Source organism: Coregonus clupeaformis, chromosome 6 (assembly GCF_020615455.1).
Source record: "Coregonus clupeaformis isolate EN_2021a chromosome 6, ASM2061545v1, whole genome shotgun sequence".
Classification (NCBI taxonomy): Eukaryota; Metazoa; Chordata; class Actinopteri; order Salmoniformes; family Salmonidae; genus Coregonus; species Coregonus clupeaformis.
The window spans coordinates 21244812-21267304 of record NC_059197.1 but is presented as its reverse complement, the minus strand read 5'-3'; the positions used below and the strand labels follow the sequence as shown (position 1 = coordinate 21267304).

Below are 22493 nucleotides of genomic sequence, written 5' to 3'. Positions count from 1 at the left end.
TAGCCTTCTGGTCCCCACAAGGATAGTAAAACTAAATACACCCACCATAGTTTCCAGCACAATACACATTACCATAGTTTCCAGCACAATACACAGAAAATCATAAATAATTTGTCAGGGGTGTCAAACTCATTCCATGGAGGGCCTAGTGTCTGCAGGTTTTAGTTTTTTTCCTTTCAATTAAGCCATAAACAATCAGGTGTGGGGAGTTCCTTACTAATTAGTGACCTTAATTCATCAATCAAGTACAAGGGAGGAGCGAGAACCCGCAGCTACTCAGCCCTCCGTGGAATGAGTTTGACACCTGTGCTTTATGTGAATGAATAGGTTAGAGAAAAAGGTGCATAAATGAAGGCCTGTAAGGAGGAACAAATTCATCGATTTTAAGAAAAATAGCCTACATTTAACATTTAATTAATGAAATCCCATCTTGTTAAACCAAATACAGACAAGACAAACATGGTGAGCCATCGTAATTTACATGTCAAAACGTAATAGTTAACTAACTCTTTGTACCGGTAACCGTATGTTAATTAGGATAGTGCAGCCTATCAGTGTGTGACTGGTTGGCTCTCTGTGTCCTCTTTGATGTTTTCAGAGCACTCTGATAGAATAAAGCAACCTGAATCTCTGGGACAGTCGCTCTTCTCCTCCTTCAGGCTGTGTGATGAAGAGGGCTCCTCACTCTCCCTCACATCATCGCCTGCGAACACAAGAACAAAGCAGTCTGGTTGGTTGGATCCTCAGACACAGACAGACACCTGCGGGTTGCCAGGTTGGCTGCCCCGATCCAAGTCAATTTAAATTAATTAGGGTTGCCATTCTCACACCATCCAAATGGAATTAAGCTTGATTTAATGACTAGATTCATCCCTGGGTTAGCCAACAGCCAGTCACGATATCTGGTTTAGCCAGGGTGGCAGTGCCATCTGTTTGGTCCGAAATTAGCCCAAACACACATTTATGACCTTAATTTAGACCAACATAAATGGTGTTATGTGGGGACACAAACATTAATAACCTTTGTGCTAATTGAACGCATCCAGTTTTGTAAGCAGCTGACAGAAACTGGCTAGTATTGTTCATTTCTTAATCCGGGTTGGAGAACAATCTTTCTGTTTCATTTGATGTTTCAGAGCCTTGCAGTGTTTTATAGGGGATTAGAATAGAGGAAGACATTTTGCCTCTAAGCAGTTTCTCTCTGACTGGTGCCAACTCAGCATGATGGGCACTTCTTAAATAATAGCAGCGATAAGCATCTGCTTATTATAACATACAAATATCAAGATGTTCCTTTACAAGCATTTCGTTACACCCGCAATAACATCTGCTAAACATGTGTATGTGACAAATACAATTTGATTTGATTTGAGCGTAGTGCTGCGCAGCACAAAATGTATTTGGTACAATTGGCCATTCCCTTTTCCCCAGTAGAAATACAGTAGGGCTAGGCTACAGTAGAAATAGTTTTTTCTACTCACTCTCTGTATATCTGCAGTTGACAGCAGCCAGCAGCCTGCCTCTGTGTTCTGGATTCATCACGTTCAGCTCTATAAGGTGTTTCTCCTGCAGGTGCCTCAGGTCCTCTACTGTCTGGTAGCCATTCAGAAGCAGTGCAGATGCATACTCCTGGAATAAACAAGATATAGTTCCATTGTCAATGTCATCTCATCTACCTTTCATAATCTTATACTAATTTGTTCACCTTTGAGTGGTTTAGGTTATGTTTATGCATTTTTTTTTTTAAATGGTTGGGTAATTGAGACAACACTGTTCTCAATACTGTGTGTATGTTAGTGTTGTGGGACACTTTACATTGTTTTCCCAGTGTAGGTTTCATGTCATGGATTGATTGGTTACTGTAAAGAGGAAATAAAAAAATGTGGCCGTATTTGGCAGTCATTTTAACAGGGTCAGAGCATGACTATGGCTAGAAGGTATCCAGCTTTTGTCAAAATTAAGTCAAAATACGTTGTTTTTTTTGCATTTTAGCTAACCCTAACCCTTTTCCTAACCTTAACCTAATTCTTCTAACCTTCTACGTTAATTCTCCTAACCTGCTACGAAAAGTGAAAACGGAAGTTAATTTGACAAAAGCTGGATCCCTTCTAGCCATGACCTCCGAGCACTCACCTCTAGATGAAGACGCTCCAGTAGTTCCAGTAGTGTCTTTGGTCGTGGTCTCTTGCTCATCCTCTGAGGCCTGATCTTTGGCGCCTCCTCCTCTCTCTCTTTCTCCATGACCACGTCAACGTAGATGAACTTGAAGTTGCCCACTTTGTTGTTCAGCATCCCCGTCCAGATGCCCATGGGAGGTTTACTGATGATGCTGATAATGTCTCCAACCTGGGAAGAGACATCAAGAGATTAGACTCATACATTTAGATTCATGAAACAGCTTTTACAAACAGCTTTCATGGCATTTCACATTACCCCAATCTAGAAGCATTATCTTCTGTCTACCTTGAGTTTGATGGAGTCAGTATCATATGGGCTGGGAACAAAGTCTGTGTGGACGCGTGCTCTACCACAGAAGTGTCCGTTGTAGGAGCCGTCCTCTTCTAGTCTCAGACTGTCTCTGGTACTGGAGCCATCTGAGACACTGGCCACACCACCTGAGCCAACAGGGGACAAGACATCACAGTATGATTACACTGCACAGATTTACCCCTGGACAAAGAAGAGTGTTTGCGTGTATCCTTGTGTCGGAGGGAAGGTTACAAGCCTATGATAATACTGTAATATAAATGGTAATAATATGGTAATTCAATGGTAAAATTAAACTCATGAAAACACATCACATTAGCTTATTCTTCATTTACAAACATGTATCTTCATATACAGAATTGTATGAGGAGAGACATGACTTTCTGTTGACATCCCTGTGGAGAGGACTTACTGGAGGAACTCTGTCCGCTGTAGAGGCTCTCCAGAGAGTTTCTGGTCTTTTCAGGACCTTTCTCTAAAGGATGACCTCTCTCTTTTTCCTCTTCTAGGTCCCTGTCAGTGTCCTCACCCTGCATGGGAAAATACAAGATGGACAAGCCGCTATGTGAGTCAGCCAAATCATCTTAGGGTTGATTCCTTGCTATATAAATAACTGTGCCATTTATATAAGGAAGGAAGTGTCATTAAGTTAACAATTCAACATGGCCACTTCCAAATACTGACTAGGTTGTTGGATACTATTTTGTCACTTAGACCTAATTTCAACACAAATTGAGTCTTGCTTGGACAGACTTACACTACATGACCAAAAGTATGTGGACACCTTCTCGTCGAACATCTCATTCCAGAATCATGGGCATTAATATGGAGCTGGTCCCCCCTTTGCTGCTATAACAGCTTCCACTCTTCTGGGAAGGCTTTCCACTAGATGTTGGAACATTGATGCGTGGACTTACAGTGATCCCCTGCTGATTTTGTACGTTTGCCCACTGACTTTTGTACGTTTGCCCACTGACAAAGACATGAGCATAATTTTAATTTAATTTTAATGGTAGGTTTATTTGAACAGTGAGAGACAGAATAACAACAAAAAATAATGTCAAAAATGTTATAAATTGATTTGCATTTTAATGAGGGAAATAAGTATTTGACCCCTCTGCAAAACATGACTTAGTACTTGGTGGCAAAACCCTTGTTGGCAATCACAGAGGTCAGACGTTTCTTGTAGTTGGCCACCAGGTTTACACACATCTCAGGAGGGATTTTGTTCCACTCCTCTTTGCAGATCTTCTCCAAGTCATTAAGGTTTTGAGGCTGACGTTTGGCAACTCGAACCGTCAGCTCCCTCCACAGATTTTCTATGGGATTAAGGTCTGGAGACTGGCTAGGCCACTCCAGGACCTTAATGTGCTTCTTCTTGAGCCACTCCTTTGTTGCCTTGGCCGTGTGTTTTGGGTCATTGTCATGCTGGAATACCCATCCACGACCCATTTTCAATGCCCTGGCTGAGGGAAGGAGGTTCTCACCCAAGATTTGACGGTACATGTTGTCCTGTCCCCTTAGTAGAAAAACACCCCCAAAGCATAATGTTTCCACCTCCATGTTTGACGGTGGGGATGGTGTTCTTGGGGTCATAGGCAGCATTCCTCCTCCTCCAAACACGGCGAGTTGAGTTGATGCCAAAGAGCTCGATTTTGGTCTCATCTGACCACAACACTTTCACCCAGTTCTCCTCTGAATCATTCAGATGTTCATTGGCAAACTTCAGACAGCCCTGTATATGTGCTTTCTTGAGCAGGGGGACCTTGTGGGCGCTGCAGAATTTCAGTCCTTCACGGCGTAGTGTGTTACCAATTGTTTTCTTGGTGACTATGGTCCCAGCTGCCTTGAGATCATTGACAAGATCCTCCCGTGTAGTTCTGGGCTGATTCCTCACCGTTCTCATGATCATTGCAACTCCAAGAGGTGAGATCTTGCATGGAGCCCAAGGCCGAGGGAGATTGACAGTTCTTTTGTGTTTCTTCCATTTGTGAATAATCGCACCAACTGTTGTCACCTTCTCACCAAGCTGCTTGGCGATGGTCTTGTAGCCCATTCCAGCCTTGTGTAGGTCTACAATCTTGTCCCTGACATCCTTGGAGAGCTCTTTGGTCTTGGCCATGGTGGAGAGTTTGGAATCTGATTGATTGATTCCTTCTGTGGACAGGTGTCTTTTATACAGGTAACAAATTGAGAGTAGGAGCACTCCCTTTAGAAGTGTGCTCCTAATCTCAGCTCGTTACCTGTATAAAAGACACCTGGGAGCCAGAAATCTTTCTGATTGAGAGGGGGTCAAATACTTATTTCCCTCATTAAAATGCAAATCAATTTATAAAATTTTTGACATGCGTTTTTCTGGATTTTGTTGTTGTTATTCTGTCTCTCACTGTTCAAATAAACCTACCATTAAAATTATAGACTGATAATTTCTTTGTCAGTGGGCAAACGTACAAAATCAGCAGGGGATGAAATACTTTTTTCCCTCACTGTACTTCCATTCAGCCACAAGAGCATTAGTGAGGTCGGGCACTGATGTTGGGCGATTAGGCCTGGCTCAGAGTCGGTGTTCCAATTCATCCCAAAGGTGTTCGATGGGGTTGAGGTCAGGGCTCTGTACAGGCCAGTCAAGTTCTTCCACACCAATCTCGACAAACCATTTCTGTATTGACCTTGCTTTGTGCACGGGGGCATTGTCATGCTGAAACAGGAAAGGGCCTTCCCAAACTGTTGCCACAAAGTTGGAAGCACAGAATCGTCTAGAATGTAGCGTTAAGATTTCCCTTCACTGGAACTAAGGGGCCTAGCCCGAACCATGAAAAACATCCCCAGACCATTATTCCTCCTCCACCAAACTTTACAGTTGGCACTATGCATTGGGGCAGGTAGCGTTGTCCTGGCATCCGTCAAACCCAGATTCGTCCATCGGACTGCCAGATGGTGAAGCGTGATTCATCACTCCAGAGAAGACGTTTCCACTGCTCCAGAGTCCAATGGTGGCGAGCTTTACACCACTCCAGCCGACGATTGGCATTGCGCATGGTGGCCTTAGGCTTGTGTGCAGCTGCTCGGCTATGGAAACACATTTCATGAAGCTTCCAACAAACAGTTATTGTACTGACGTTGCTTCCAGAGGCAGTTTGGAACTCGGTAGTGAGTGTTGCAACTGAGGACAGACGATTTTTACGAACTACGCACTTCAGCACTTGGCGGTCCCATTCTGTGAGCTTGTGTGGCCTACCACTTCGTAGCTGAGCCGTTGTTGCTCCTAGATCTTTCCACTTCACAATAACAGCACTTACAGTTGACCGGGGCAGCTCTAGCAGGGCATAAATGTGAGTAACTGACTTGTTGGAAAGGTGGCATCCTATGTCGTTGCCACATTGAAAGTCACTGAGCTCTTCAGTAAGGCCATTCTACTGCAAATGTTTGTCTATGGAGATTGCATGGCTGTGCGCTCGATTTTATACACCTGTCAGCAACGGGTGGGGTTGAAATACCCGAATCCACTAATTTGAAGGGGTGTCCACATACTTTTGTATGTAGCTCAGTTGGTAGAGCATGCTGTTTGCAACGCCAGGGTTGTGGGTTCGATTCCCACGGGGGACCAGTATGAAAATGTATGCACTCACTAACTGTAAGTCGCTCTGGATAAGAGTGTCTGCTAAATGATATATATATATATAGTGTCTTTTACAAGAGTATTCTTATGACATAGGTAGATGTCACAATGTTGCATTTGAGGATGTGGGTCATAGCCAGTCAGAGAGGAAAGATACAATCTTTTAAGAGCCTCTAGATGTTTTAATAGACTACGCAAAATACTTAGTATTGTGTAGGATGAGGAAGAGGCAGTCTTTAGTGTGACTCACAGCTTCCGCAGAGAAGGTTTTGGAGTGCTTCTTGCCCATCTTCCTGCGCATGGTCAGAGAGATGGCCTTCATCTTCTTCCCCAGGCTGCCTTGTTTGGTCTGATCAGAACCCTCACATCCAGACTCCTCTGCCACTGATGTTACATTTTCCTCTAGTCTGGCTGGTGATGGTTGTCTGATGCCGTCAAATCGTCCAAAACTGGTGGAGCGCTGCATGGAGAGATCACAGATGACAGATTGAATATGTGTTTACCACAGTGGCAGCAGGAGTCAGGACCCAATCTGGAACATTATGCAATACATGTTGCACACCAATCCCACCTAATCACTATGGGTTTTTGATTATTTATTTTCCTTTTACGTTTCATATTATGCTAATGAGGGACCAATTCAGTGGTAATGAATTATGTTCTCCTACTCCCTTGATTTACAGTAATACTGTGCCATTGTCTTGCGCAATGTGTGTTGAGCCTAGAAGTCTGGCACGTGAGGCTACTTGAACTCAATCTCATTTGCACTATGCGTGTATCTCTATCATGATGTGCTTGTGAGGTACAGTTAATAGATTATTCAAATTTTTCATAAACCTAAAAGTATTTATAATCTGTCCAAATGCCAGTATCTCCACATCAGAACACCAAAATAATTATATAAATGAATAATCCCAGTAAATCCCTATTAAATACCAGGACCACACACTCTGCAGCAATCTAGTGAACCTTTTGAGTAATTTGACGGACCCTCCCCCTCCTCACAACTTTGACCATATATCTGCTGCACTTCCACACATATGACCAATATCTTCTTTCAACTGCTCATCAGTCAAAGACATTGCTTCTTCTTTTAGTTAGAATCACATTTTAGTGCTAACTATTGTAGGTAGTTAGCACTAAACAGTTAGTTATCAATTCAATGTATTTAAACGTGCTACTTAGAAATAATTTGTTTCCACCTACCTTTGGTTTACTGAGCTTTGGTTTGTCTGAAACATTTGAGGCTGCCCTCTGTAGCATTTTGTGTTGATGTTGGTTGGTTTTAGAGTTCAGTCTAATGAAATCTTAAAGAAGCCTATCTGTACTCTGACCAACTCTGATGGTAGTAACTGCACTAAACTAACCCAGAAAGAATGCTTGGCTTCCTCAAGATGACAGGATGTGACACATGAGGCAATCAACATTCTTTACCACGGTATCGGTTTCAGAAGGGGAAAAAACACATTCTGCTAGATGAGCACTTTGTGGTCTCCCTCTGAAAACATTTTAATTTCTAGGAACACTGTGATGAAGGTCATATAATTTTGGAACCTAGTTACCATTTGTGGTTGGGCTACATTTGTCGCATAACTCACACCTGGCATAGGCTATACAGTGCCTTCAGAAAGTATTCATACTCCTTGACTTATTCCACATGTTGTTGTGTTACAGCCTGAATTCAAAATTGAATAAAAAATAAAAATCTCACCCATCTACACACAATACCCCACAATGACAAAGTGAAAAAAACATTTTAGGACATTTTTGCTAATTTATTGAAAATGAAACACATAAATATCTAATTTACATAAGTATTCACACCCCTGTGTCAATACATGTTAGAATCACCTTTGGCAGTGATTAGAGCTGTGAGTCTTTCTGGGTAAATCTCTAAGAGCTTTGCACACCTGGATTGTACAATATTTTGACATTATTATTTTTAAAATTCTTCAAGCTCTGTCAAGTTGGTTGTTGATCATTGCTAGACAGCCTTGCCATAGATTTTAAAGCCGATGTAAGTCAAAACTCTAACTAGGCCACTCAGGAACGTTCAATGTCATCTTGGTAAGCAACTCCAGTGTATATTTGGCCTTGTGTTTTAGGTTATTATCCTGCTGAAAGGTGAATTTGTCTCCCAGTGTCTGTTGGAAATCAGACTGAACCAGGTGTTCCTCTAGGATTTTGCCCGTGCTTAGTTCTATTCCGTTTATTTTATCCTAAAAACTCCCTACTCCTTACCGATTAAAAGCATACCCATAACATGATGCAGCCACTACCATGCTTGAAAATATGAAGAGTGGTACTCAGTGATGTGTTGGATTTGCCCCAAACATAACGCTTTGTATTAAGGACATGAAGTTAATTTCTTTGCCACATTTTTTGCAGTTTTACTTTAGTGCCTTATTGCAAACAGGATGCATGTTTTGGAATATTTTTATTCTGTACAGGCTTCCTTCCTTTTACGCTATCATTTAGGTTAGTAACTACAATGTTGCTGATCCATCTTCAGTTTTGTTTTATCACAGCCATTAAACTCTGTAATTGTTTTAAAGTCACCATTGGCCTCATGGTGAAATCCCTGAGCTGTTTCCTTCTTCTCCGGCAGTTAGGAAGGACGCCTGTATCTTTGTAGTGACTGGGTGTATTGATACACCATCCAGAGATGAGGTAATCATTCAAAAATCATGTTAAACACTGTTATTGCACACACTTATTATGTGACTTGCTAAGCACATTTTTACTCCTGAACTTATTTAGGCTTGCCATAACAAAGGGGTTGAATACTTATTGACTCAAGACATTTCAGCTTTTCATTTTAATTACTTTGTAAAATTTTCTAAAAACATAATCCACTTTGACGTTATAGGGTATTGTGTGTAGGAAGTGGTGGAAAAAGTACCCAATTGTCATACTTAGTAAAGATACCTTAATAGAAAATTACTCAAGTAAAAGTGAAAGTCACCCAGTAGAATACCACTTGAGTAAAAGTGTAAAAGTAATTGCTAAAATATATACTTAAGTATTAAAAGTAAAATAAAAAGAATACATCATTTCAAATTCCTTATATTAAGCAATCCCAGATGGCACAATGTTCATTATTTCATCAATGACTGTTATTTGGGTTCAGTGCTTTCCAAAGTTCTTTCACACAAAACATTCCAGTAAGAAAAAAGCAGGAAATAGAATTATCCTAAATTATACTGTCAAGGTTGATCTTTTCTTTGCTCAAATGTCAAAATCTCGGGTGAATGTTTTGAGGAAGTGTTGAGGCTATGAACTGCAAACACAGGAAGATGGCAACTTTGATGTCGAAACAGTTTCTGTTTGAACATTTGCACTCAGTATGGACATTTTACTAAAACAAGCTCTTTTTGATCTACTTGATAATACATTTTACACATTAAATGTTATTTACTGCCACATTAAATCAAACATGCTGTGATTATCTTACATTAGGCTATATAAATTGCTATGCTAAGATAAAAGTTGCCCATAAAAGAATGATGGAATCAGTCAGAATCAATTACCCATTTAATTCATACTGTGGTTTATAACATTTTAGCAAGCTAGTATGTGGGTTATTAGGTCACAGCAAGCTGTTCTACATTACTTCTTCCTTGCATTGGAATGCTCCAAACCATTAGTCATTCTCGTCATTACTTATACACTTAGAAAAAAAGCTGCTATCTAGAACCTAAAAGGGTTCTTCGTCTGTCCCCATAGGAGAACCCTTTGAATAACTATTTTTGGTTCCAGGTAGAACGCCTTTGGGTTCCATGTTAAACCCTTTCCACAGAGGGTTCTACGTGGAACCCAAAAGAGTTCTACCTGGAACCAAAAAGGGTTCTCCTACGGGGACAGCCGAAGAACCCTTTCGGAACCATTTTTTCTAAGAGCGTAAGCCTCAGCTTGGAGAGGATCCTGTTGCCTTATACAAAGTCATCAAAGAGGAGCAAACAAACATTGTCCTCACAAATAATGTTAAAATACACATCAGAAACAAATAGAATAGTGAGTTCATGCAGAGGTTGTAATGGCAGCGGTTTAACTCTTTGCATGTCATGGTCCTATGTGTGTATAATCAGTCCTCTGACTTTATAGGGAGGGGATTAAATTAAATGCTTACATTGCTGAGCTACAATCGACCAATGGAAAATAAGAGAAAAGGCTATGGACAATAACATTTCCTAATCCCACACTGCTTGTAATCAGGCATGCTTGTCTCAATCCAGGATTACAGTTTCTAATCTATTTCTTCAGACCCTGCAGGCAGACCCTTGGAAATACTCAGCAGTTTTTCATGTGAGGAGGATTGGTATTGTTCTAAAATGTTGCATGAAATGATTTTCTTCCTACATGAAGTCACTAGAGGGTAGCATGCAGTGGAAATGTACTTATAGTACACACATTTATAATAATATAATAATATGCCATTTAGCAGACGCTTTTATCCAAAGCGACTTACAGTCATGCGTGCATAAATTTTTTCGTGTATGGGTGGTCCCGGGGATCGAACCCACTACCTTGGTGTTACAAGCGCCGTGCTCTACCAGCTGAGCTACAGAGGACTACATTTATATTGATTTAGAATTGAACACCCTAAACACTCCTACTGATACATTAGGAATACTTATTTTTTCTGTTGATGCTGTTGGCAGATACAGTATTATCCTATATTTATAGACATGGCCCTGTTTTATATTTTATAACCCTGTTTATTAGAAAGAAAAATCTGAAATAGCCATATTATGGATTCCTGAAGATAAACATTTGTCCAAACACTAGCCACTCCTTTTTCCTAGTTTTGCCTTCAATGGCCTTTAACCAGTGGGTGTTGATCCCTCTCCAGGAATCAAAGGAAAATATAAATCTATAGGAGCCTACGCAATCACAACACTGGAGTAATCTGAAATAATCTGCCCCAATGTCACGTAAACCCCAAACAACAGCTTTGTCTCACACAAAGCACTCAGAGCATGTGCTCACTGAATTTCAGATTTGATACAGTATACTGCATGTATAGAAATATCTCAATGAGTGAATATGAGCACATCCTCTTTCCTAGTGTTTGTTTACCCAAACCGTCGTTTTTTTTTGCAGTCATTTGCTATGGGTTAAAATAAGACCAGATCATCTATTTCAATGGAATGCTATGATTGGTTGGTTCCAAGGCATTTGAAGTAGGGTATAGATTTGAACAACAATTTCCACAAAATGCCCAATCTACTATAACAGATCTACTATATAATCTACTATAATCTACTTTAACAGATGGTTATGTTTTTTTTTTTTTCATTAACTCACATTGGGGTTGCAGAGGTCCCCATCAGTAACAGAGATGGGGACACCCTGGGGCGAGGGGTCCCGTTTCAGGCTTCCATATTGGGCCAGCCCCTGGTGCTTGTCCCAGTCCTTGGCCCGGGGCAGGGTGTAGTCATGGGCATAAACGGGGTACTCTGTGAGGGGCCTGCGGCAGATGTGGTAGGACGTCCCCCAGGCCTGAGCGTTCTCAGCTGGGTTACTCCAGCGCTGGTTCCTAGGATGAGCTCCAGGGCCTCCAGGCCCGGTCCTCAGCTCCGTGGCCCCCGGGGCTAGGGTAGCATTCTCCTGGGCTGATGGTAGTACAGACTCACAACCAGGAGCTGACCTCCGGACCACATCGAGATAGGGTCCTGCTATCACTGGTATGGGCCCTGCTGGGTGGTGACCGGAGAAGAAGGGTACAGAAATGAACATCTGACAAATATGGACATTCATCAAAATTGTATAGAACACTTATGTTTTGTCATGCTTTGTCATGTTGTTACTTTCTATGTCAATATGACCAAGGAGACATACCATAAGTGTCATTGTCTGTGGGAGATTTTCTGAGTTCCTTATTCCGTGTGGTGTCCTGATTTTTCTTGGCCCCTTCTTTTCCATTTTTTGCGCTCCCTTTCTTCCAAGTCTTCTGACTCCCAGTCTTTTGATTCCCAGGCTTTGGACTCCTTTTGATTGGCACTCTGGGCTTGGCCACTTCCCGGTTGGCATGGACAATCTGGAGTGTAGCAAAAATCAAACACATAATAAAAACATGTCCGTTTTGGAGGTTGTCAATAACCACGTTTCCATCCACAGTTTTTATCCGACTAAAGTCATCAAATAAAAAATAAGAATAATATGACAACTGTTGGTGAAACCATACAGGAGAGGAAGTACAAAACCAACGACGCTAGACGGAGAGTCTCTTCCGTCTGTTTTTAGATCGATGATTTGCCTTTTCCTCTCGCACCAACTTTTAGATCTTTAAACCATCCTCTGCTACCATTTTGTTGGTGAAACCATACAGGAGAGGAAGTACAAAACCAACGACGCTAGACGGAGAGGAATATGTTTAAGCAAAAGGCAGTTTATTAAACACAGAGATAGCTGGTATCTGCTCAAGCTACATGCATGGACCCATTCAGTTGCCTCTTATGGAGACAGTTGAAAAGGGATCAAAAACAGAGTTTTCAGCATTACTTTATACAATGCAACATAAAGAAAGGGTCTTTCTTCTAGTCCCTTGATTGGTTCCCGAGGCGTAGGAGGCGGGTCTGCTCTGTCCAGAGCAGAAGCCCCATTGGTGCACGGCAGAGTCCTCTGCCCTTGGCACCCGACCAGTAGAAAGAAGTGCAGTTGTGTGTGTGTGCGTATGCATTTTTGTGTGTGTGCGTCCTCAGAGCAAGAACTCGTGAGGCATGAAAATGAGTGTGCGTATGCATGGAGATGTGTGTGTGAATGTGTATGTCTCATGGGAAAGACTCGTGGGGAGCAACCAGATTGTGGCCTGTGGCGTGGGTGTTGTCCTTGACAAGATATTGGTCCTCTGTCCATTGTTCTTGCATAGGAACAGCATTGATTGAAAACAAGCTCCTAACATTAAAATGGGTCATGCACAAGATTTTAGTCAGACCAAGCTATAACATTTTATATTTACTACGACACAACTGTGATGGAAACAGGAAGCTTCCGTACAATTTTATAAATGCCGACAGATAATTTGTTCGTTCGACATGGCGGGATCTTTTTGTGTTGGTAAAATTAATTATCCCAGAAATGGCGGTGGAAACGCCTTTATGCGCAAATATTGATATAATAACCATCATATCTAAGTAAACTTGGAGTAACGCGATGATATGGTGTGTGGTCCTCATCCCACTACGACTCGGGAAATCATGCAGTTTATTAGGCTACAGATCAAATACGTTTGATGAACATCAGAGGGTGGTAAGGGCACTGTGATCTTGATGCTCCTTTCCAATAAATATCGAGGGTCTTATTCTGGTGACATGATGATCGACGCTTGACAGCCGTTTGACAAATACAAATATTTTCGCTCTTATCAATAATAATTTCATCATGTAGACCAGGGGTTTCCTAACTTTTTCACTCAGGCCCCTCTTCCAGCGTTGGGGAACATCCCGTGCCTCCCACGTCTATTTCTATCGGCACAAGCACTGTTCATAACACAAACTGTTCACACCCCTATTGTTGGTGGAGATAAAATGTTGCAGGTTTAAAGCTTATTTCCTGCAATTCTACACATTTAGTCATGGGTGCAGAGAATATTTTGCCGTTTTAAAGCTAGTTTTCTTGCAAGTATTCTGTACATTTTGCCATGTCAAATGTTTATTCATGTGATATTTGAGTAACAAAATCTATGGGCTAAAAAACCTAGGTAAAAAAGTTAGCTGACATGGGCTAGTTGATCTCGACATTTCTGACAAGTTATAAATAGTTCTCCAAGGTATGCAATGACTGACATAACACAAGGAAAACTGCTGATGCACTACCCAATTTCGAAATTGCACGTTGTGCATTCTACTTTTACAACTATCAAGAGTAAGTTGAAAATCGGACTGAATTCCTACAACAACAACAAATATTTGGGAACCAATGATGTAGTGTAGACTATACCCATACAGCCTACCCACACTGTATCTGCGAGCTGTTGGCTAGAGCGCACGTGCCAAGTCCATAGTAGGCACATTTGCTATTTAATGCAACAGCTTTTGTGACAAAACGATCCATAGAGTTGAAAATGCGATGGAAACATTTTGAACTTTAGACTTTTATTCGGTACATGAAAACTTAAGAGGAAAATTACATTTTGTGTGCAATACGTCATCACGCACTGATTTTTATCTCTGCAAAAAGTCAATTTGGTGGAAACACCACTGGTGGAAAAATCCACATGTTTTCTTTATGCGGATTCTAGAGTAGCCTATTTGCGTGAAAATCTGTCACCAATTGGATGGAAACCTAGCTATTGTCAGGTTCAAAAACCTCGGTTGTGTCATTATGGTGGTTTTACGGGTTAGTATTATGAACAGCTAGGCATTTTCTCTGGGTGAGATGCTGGCACTACTGGTGTCCAAATCGCATTTTAGGATATCAGCACACTGCACTAGTCTTGTTAGCCTCTGTGCCAAGCTGCCAACACAGGGACTGAGAGAGGCTCTGAGAGCCCAAATGTGGATCCACTCCCACACTATTGGCAAGCAATACCATGTCTGGTCCTCACCGGGAATTAGTGAGAGTAGGCACTCCCTTGGCACTCCCCTGGTGCCACCCCAACAACCCACTCCTCTTTGCCATGTGGCCCAGAGATTATGGGGGCATAGTGGTACCCATCTCCCAGCTGAGCCATCTGTACAGTATTAAAACTCAATCAGCATTTGTGTTAAGTGATTGCCCAATTTAAGGCCAAGAGGCTCTTTGGATGTGAAAACAGGCAGACCGCCATCCCATTATAAGACTGTAAGACTGGGCTGGCATGGGATGGGCAGCATGGGGTCTGCTGCTGGGCCGATCACTCACCAGGTCTCTCTGCCTGCTGTTGGGCCTGTCTGGGTTCTGAGCCCACCCCTCGTAACTCACCATCTGTGTACAACAACAGAAAGAAACTATTTATTAATTCAATCAAGTTTTGGAAAAAATTGATGGGGGAAAATATAAATATGTAAATTATAAATAATTTGTATACGCTCATGGTACTGGACAAAATTAAGGACAGTTCTTTTTCCCAACCTGAGTTGGTGGTATTGGTGGGGTTGGTGGCTTTTCATTCTTCTTTATTCTCGACTTGCATACTCCTCTTCCCCCTTTGGTCTTGACATCGGTTCTGATTGTGGCTTTGGCCTGGACCTCAGTTCTGAGCATGGGTTTGACCAGCTCTGAACAACAGAGTCACACAAGTCAGAAATCTCTCTAAACTCCTAAACCCTGAAATGTAATGTTCCAATACAGCACTGTGATTGGGACTTTTATTCTGAGATATAATCTCTTGTATCCATTCATAATCAAATTCAGTTTCAGTACTATGCAGTGAAGTCTACCCTGTGTCTCATGTACTACACACTAATGCAATGCCCCCACCACAACCTCATGTACTGTAGTACACTGACTAAATTACACATGCCCTGCGTCACCCCCAGTATTACGACACTAATATCCTGTTGGCACTTAATTCATCCAAGGCCTGACAGCCAAGTGTGTTAAGAAAAGCTCCAGTCTGCACAACACTCTCCGTAAGAGGGATTTGGGTGCTATGGGAATCTCATCAGACACTTGAAAACTGTAGGCTACACTCAAGTGACGCCACAGCCAGATCCCATGTGGTGGAGTGTCCAGATGAACGCAAGTGAATAGATCAGCTTAACCTCAAATTCACCAGACAATTTACCTTCGTTTTGATTGTTCTTGATGTGGAAAAAATCTAAATCATCTTCTGGAGAGACTTTGGCGGGCAGCCAGAGAGCAGTATTGCAGCCGGCAGCTGTGTGATCTGCAGGGAGAGAAATCAAAATCGTTAAGGGTTTATTTGGCTGACCAAGGTCAGGGCAGGCCACAGTGAAAACAAAATGGAGGCCCTAAGTACCACAGACAGCCAAGTAGGTTACCGTGGCTGGCAAAACATATATTTTTTTAAATACTGTAGTAGACTCCTGGGACAAGTGCCAATTATCTTTTTACCTCATTCAGCACAAAAAATCCAGAGAGGTTTTGATGCAATGCTCTCTTGGCAATTTAACTGTTTGTCTGTGCATTGCTCAGGTTTGACTATTTGGTTGAAAATGTGTGTCTGGCTAATGCTAAACTGTTGATTGATCGTATTTTGGATGGGACGTTAAACAGGTGTCCTGACTATCTGTGGTCACTAAAGATCCCATGGCACTTATTGTAAGAGTAGGGGTGTTAACCCCGGTGTCCTGGCTAAATTCCCAATCTGGCCCTCATACCATCATGGCCACGAATCATCCCCAGCCTCCTATTGGCTCATTTCATTCCCCCTCCTCTCCCCTGTAACTATTCCCTAGGTCGTTGCTGTAAATTAGAATGTGTTCTCAGTCAACTTACCAGGTAAAATAAAAAATTAAATACAAGTATATTTTTTGTTCTTACTGGTATAGTGTATCATTTAGTCTTGAAAAAGATCTGCCTGGCTAGTACTTTTCATCAAGTACACCACGCAAGCAGACCTTTATTACACATACCTAAAGTTCCGTTTTCTGATGCTGATTTGGATACATGTGTTCTGAAATAAAAGGGCAGAAAAATGTCAGGATTAAAGCCACAATCTGCCATTTCAACAGCCTGATTGACCCAAAGGGATACTGTGCACTTAAGACAGAAAGTCCCAGGGATCTTTGCAGTAGATCTGACTACATCTTAAGTGGATATTGTTTTAATCCCCAGTCTAACAACACAATTGTATTAACAAGGGACTGTGAGCCATATTGTGGTCTACTGCTATAGATGTATTTAAAGAAAGTCCTGGTATGTCTTCAAGTGAGAGAGAATTCCCATATAGTTCAATCATGTAAGTTGTTGTGGTTCAACATTTTTCTTTGCAGTTTATAATTGTCTAAAACCAGAAAGGTCATTGAGATTGCTCTTAAGCGCTGCTTGTGTAGCTTTTGAAGTGGGACATCAATTAGAAAAGCCAAAGGTGTTGACTGAGACCTGTACAGTACGTGGATGGGCTTGAATCCACTTACTCAAACTAGCACAGAACCATGCTCCTCCTGCTTTCTTGGCAACCAACATAACAGGGGCTCCTCTACATCTGATCACATAAGATTGGTTTGACAAGTGACACCGAAATGAAAATTACATTTTCCTGTGTGTAATTGATTTGGATTGTGATGTTCCTTCCTTCCCAATCCTTTGCTTTAGAGAGTATTGTATAAATAGACAGATGCTTGGGGGGCTTACAGTGTGAAATCTACATAGGGGCAGGAAGCTTGGTAAAGAGTTGCGACTTAAAGTATTATCCCTTGGGAGGATAGAGCGCCTTCGGAGGCATTTTACTCTACTGACTAAAGGCTGATCTCAGGGCTGCTCCACTTTCACTGCGCTTTTTATTATGGATATACTGCCCTGCACGCACACTGTCAATAGAAACAGATCTGAGGAAAGTATGACATAAACTCACCTTCTTTTCTTCTTTTTAGTGTTGTTGTTCTGCATTTGGGAGATCTCCTGAAAGCAAAAGAGAACATTATCAATCTTTGATTCTACATGCTTACACTGTATGTGGAAGAGTTTGCCTATTGTCATGAAAAAGTTTGCATTAACATGACAATATTATTGGTTGTGATGTCCATGTTATCTTAGCAGAACAGAATGGATTGGCGGCTGATGGTTATGACTTTAGGACCAGCTGTCAATTGATTGTTTTCATCATCATAATTTAATAATCAGATTTATTGTTTGGGTCCAATCTGATCATCTGGCATACCACAAGTTTCAACTCCTGCGAGAATAGGAACCCACAAGATTTAGCTCTGGTTTGTCCAGATGGCTAACTTGACATGGCATGGCATGGCATTATATAAATGATACACTATACAGTTGACAATTTCTTGCCATGAATGCGCTTATCAGTGAGTATGTTGGGTGCACAGAGAAGAGGAGCTACAGCTTTTAGCATTTGGTCTATTCAAGGTCAAGATCTTAATTCTGGAAAATTGACTTCCCCATGAAAACTCTAAGGGTACAAGGTGTGTGTGTGTTTGTGTGTGTATGTGCGTATGTATGTGTGTGTGTGTGTGTGTGTGTGTGTGTGTGTGTGTGTGTGTGTGCGTGCATGTGCGAATGCATGCATTTGCATAGATATATTCATGCGTTTGTGCACAAGTGTGCATAATGCATATGTATGTGTGTGTGTGTGTGTGTGTGTGTGTGTGTGTGTAATTACCATGGAGATGGATCGTCCCGAGCCGCGCGACTTGGGGTTTTCATCCAGCAACACGGAGGGGCTACAGGAGCGGCTGGAGGAACGGCAGGGGATGGTGTAGACCTGGGCATCACTGGAGTCCTGCACAGCCTCATACAGACTGTCCATAGAACCCTCCTGGACACACACACACAATCAGGGACACAATCAGGAGTAAAGACACACTGTAGACTGCTGGGCTAATCTAGCAACAATGACCTGTTTGAGATTGCTTGCTTCTTGGGGAAGGTTGATAAGATTTGATCAGATATCTCTATGGATTACCATCTCTTGATTGGATTCTTTCTACACTGAACAAAAACATAAACGCAACATGTAAAGTGTTGTTGGTCCCATGTTTCATCAGCTGAAATAAAATATCCCAGAAATGTTCCATTTGCACAAAAAGCTTATTTTTCTCAAATGTTGTGCACAAATTTGTTTGCATCCCTGTTAGTGAGCATTTCTCCTTTGCCAATATACTGTAATACATCCACCTGACAGGTGTGACATATAAAGAAGCTGATTAAACAGCATGATCCTTACACAGGTGCACCTTGTGCGGTGGACAATAAAAGGGCACTCCAAAATGTGCCGTTTTGCCACACAACACAATGCCACAATCGCAGACCACGTCTAACCACGCCAGCCCAGGACCTCCACATCCGGGAAAGTCGTGTGGGCGAGTGCTTTGTTGATGTCAACGTTGTGAACAGAGTGCCCCATGGTGGCGGTGGGGTTATGGTATGGGCAGGCATAAGCTACGGACAACAAACACAATTGCATTGTATCGATGGCAATTAAAATGCACAGATATACTGTGCCCATTGTCGTGCTATTCATCTGCCACCATCACCTCATGTTTCAGCATGATAATGCATGGCCCCATGTCGCAAGGATATGTACACAATTTCTGGAAGCTGAAAATGTCCCAGTTCTTCCATGGCATGCATACTCACCAGACATGTCACCCATTGAGCATGTTTGGGATGCTCTGGATTGATTTGTATGACTGCGTGTTCCAGTTCCCGGCAATATCCAGCAACTTCGCACAGCCATTGAAGAGGAGTGGGACAACATTCCACAGGCCACAATCAACAATCAATTAAGTCTATGCGAAGGAGATTTGTCGCCCTGCATGAGGCAAATGGTGGTCACACCAGATACTGACTGGTTTTCTGATCCACGCCCCTATTTTCTTTTTAAGGTATCTGTGACCAACAGCTGCATATCTGTATTCCCAGTCATGTGAAATCCATAGATTAGGGTCTAATTTATTTATTTCAATTGACTGATTTCCTTATATTAACTGTAACTCAGTAAAATCTATGAAATTGTTGCATGTTGCGTTTATATTTTAATTCAGTGTAAAAATACATAATCTGTCAGCAGCACCTGTAGATTACATCTGGACCACTACTATGTATTGTGAACTATTCCGTAGTAGATCCTGACACGTGTGATGGTGAATAACAACAGAAATAACAAAGCTGCAATCAAAAGCCTGAAGCAGCAATCACGCTTCATCAAACTGCTGATCTTGGATCAGTTCTGAGGACAAGTCGGTCAATAATAATTATGTTCAACATCCCCAACATCTGGCTAAGGAGAGGACTTGGTAGGCTACAGCTATATACTCCTCTAATACAGTTGTGCTTGTGATTTATTTACTTTCTATGAATCTATGAAATCTCCCATATATGGGTCATTCCAAAAACCACACGTCAAAGCTACTCTCTAGTGTAATAGTACTGTAATAGCATCACTTAGTTGCTTCCATGCACAATCACAGAAACTTACAGTAGAAAATACAATTGCACTGCTTCCAAAGACTACAACAGCCATTTTAAAAGGAGATTTTATAGCACCATAAAATTCATCAAAAGACACTGAAGTAAAGCCCTACAGAAATCCTAGTCCGTTTGTGTCCCGCTGGACTCAAATCCACCACCAAATCAAGTCATGCCTCTCCAGTGGCGTAGCGCAAGGTCCAAGGGGCAGAGAGAAAAATGTGCAGTTTTAAAGTTAATTTCCTGTCATAAAAAAAGAAAGCAATCATGGCTTATGACCTGTTCATATACTTTTTTGGGGGGCGGGGACTGCTGGGACTGCTGGGGGAGAGCTACTTTTAGGAACACATCAGCCCCTCCTCAACACACAGACACGTCTGAGAGAGAGAGAACCCCTACACTGAGGAGAAGTAGAAAAAGAAAGTTGAGCCTTACCAGAGAGAAGCAGAAGAGGTTCATCTTTGTAGAGAGGAGAGACTATACCAGTCTCTTTCCCCTGGAGCTGGTGAGAGCGGTGTGGACTGGATAGAGCTGTAGAGAGCGTTGTGGACTGGACAGAGCTGTAGAGAGCGGTGTGGACTGGATAGAGCTGTAGAGAGCGTTGTGGACTGGACAGAGCTGTAGAGAGCGGTGTGGACTGGATAGAGCTGTAGAGAGCGTTGTGGACTGGATAGAGCTGTAGAGAGCGGTGTGGACTGGATAGAGCTGTAGAGAGCGGTGTGGACCGGACAGAGCTGCAGAGAACTGTGCCGTGGAGTCACTCCGTCAGAGACACAACAGCCCTCCGCTAGTCACTAGTCCAGGGCTGCCTGCCTGCCTGCTGTCTGCTCAGATTAATACCACATGAAATCCCTCCCATAATCCAATAGAAGGAGGGACCATTACTCCATTAGACCAAAGAGACCTCACTCATTCACAAAAGAAGCCCCTCACTGAAGTACCAGAATACTACACTATATATACAAAAGTATGTGGACACCCCTTCAAATTAGTGGATTCGGCTATTTCAGCCCCACCTGTTGTTGACAGGTGTATAGAATCGAGCACACAGCCACGCAATCTCCATAGACAAACATTGGCAGTAGAATGGCTGATAAGATTATTATTATTATTATTATTATTATTATTATTATTATTATTATTATAAGATGAGTTTCTCTGGTATCAAGGAATTCAATATGCAAGAAGATATTTAACAGTTAGATGGAGAGTTGATACAATGTTTTTATTAGATACGGTACCGGGTTCGTATAACAAACGGCACGTGGGTTACCCTTTGTCATCTGAACTCCTGAACAAAGAAAACCTTTCAGTTTATATAGCCCTTCAAACATTTTCTTCAACAACTTCTGGTAAACATCAGTTGGCACCCCCCACCCTGATGGTATCAGCTTGTACCCCAGGCAGGATATTCCATCTATCAATCATTCTAAGATAAACACCAGTAAGCTCCCTAGACATACTGGAATCCTTGGCATTCAGACTCTGTGGCACCAAGAGTTACCTATCTAATGGTTTTAACCTTGTTCCTACAACACTGTGAAACACGTCATATCAATCCCTCATTTATTTTTCTTTTGTTGTAAGTAAAATTCCCCTTGGATAACATTACTTAAACCAAACAATTCAAATAAAACATATCAACTAAAATGTTCTCCAATCAGCAGTATAGATATATGATTAGAGTCTAAACTATGCTAGATAACTGAGAATTCATCCCCCTCTACTTTCTATACCTGAATCCAACCAGATTCTCAATATATTTAATCAACAAAGGTATAAATTCTCAGTCACCTGGCTCCTGCACGATCAAACATCTCAAACCGATATGGACTCAGTCTGAGTAAAAGATCGATACATGACTAACTCATTCACGCTAGATATCTATTGTAGGCAAAACCTCAATTATATATAAGGAAAAATCCCACTAGACCATACATATTTTTGTCAATGACACACTTGTATACCTACATTTCAACTATACCCATCCATTTAGACAGACTAACAATGAAAACATACATATAAATAAATGCTTAACATCAGGACATCATCCAAGGAAATACATTGATTCATGACAATTTCTAAGTTACATGAAGACTACAATGTAGGTAGATGAATATATCCCAATAAAAATAACCTCAAATACATTCTCCATTTCTTCATTCAGAGGAACCCCAATCTTTTCTCTGGTCACTTGGGGCGCTATCTGATCGACTGAGGTAGTCCCGTTTCCACATTTCCAATCCTGTAAACCTTATATTCAACGTTATACCGTTCCAACATCACATTCCCCCATCCTCAATCAACATTATCAATGGACTCTACACTTGAATAAGATGATATAGATGAAGAA

At 41.7% G+C, this 22493-nt stretch overlaps 1 protein-coding gene across 5 annotated transcripts; it reads right to left on the bottom strand.

Moving 5' to 3' along the window:
* Positions 1 to 236: 236 nt before the first annotated feature.
* LOC121567729 (SAM domain-containing protein SAMSN-1) lies at positions 237 to 20927 on the bottom strand. Of its 5 annotated transcripts, none has more exons than XM_041877964.2 (15): positions 20576 to 20927; positions 18333 to 18488; positions 17568 to 17614; positions 16627 to 16667; positions 15816 to 15917; positions 15161 to 15306; positions 14951 to 15013; positions 11948 to 12146; positions 11414 to 11805; positions 6357 to 6566; positions 2900 to 3017; positions 2464 to 2621; positions 2134 to 2346; positions 1482 to 1629; positions 237 to 703 (listed from the first exon to the last, which is right to left on the bottom strand). In XM_041877964.2, exons 1-15 carry the CDS (start codon positions 20597 to 20599, stop codon positions 552 to 554), a joined length of 2169 nt encoding a protein of 722 aa, XP_041733898.1. In that variant the 5' UTR covers positions 20600 to 20927; the 3' UTR covers positions 237 to 551. The 5 variants fall into 5 exon arrangements, with proteins under 5 accessions (XP_041733898.1, XP_041733900.1, XP_041733899.1 ...); XM_041877966.2 differs by having other exon boundaries at positions 2464 to 2615; XM_041877965.2 differs by having other exon boundaries at positions 11414 to 11802.
* Between the last annotated feature and the right edge of the window lie 1566 nt (positions 20928 to 22493).

What these genes read in the sequence shown, in the direction of transcription:
- LOC121567729 (XM_041877964.2), bottom strand. Translation starts at nt 20,599, where the DNA reads ATGAACCTCTTCTGCTTCTCTCTG. An exon ending in CAAGAACAATCAAAACGAAG is followed by an intron (nt 15,307 to 15,815) that starts GTAAATTGTCTG and finishes TCTGTTGTTCAG; the next exon opens with AGCTGGTCAAACCCATGCTC. An exon ending in CACCAATACCACCAACTCAG is followed by an intron (nt 15,014 to 15,160) that starts GTTGGGAAAAAG and finishes TGTTGTACACAG; the next exon opens with ATGGTGAGTTACGAGGGGTG.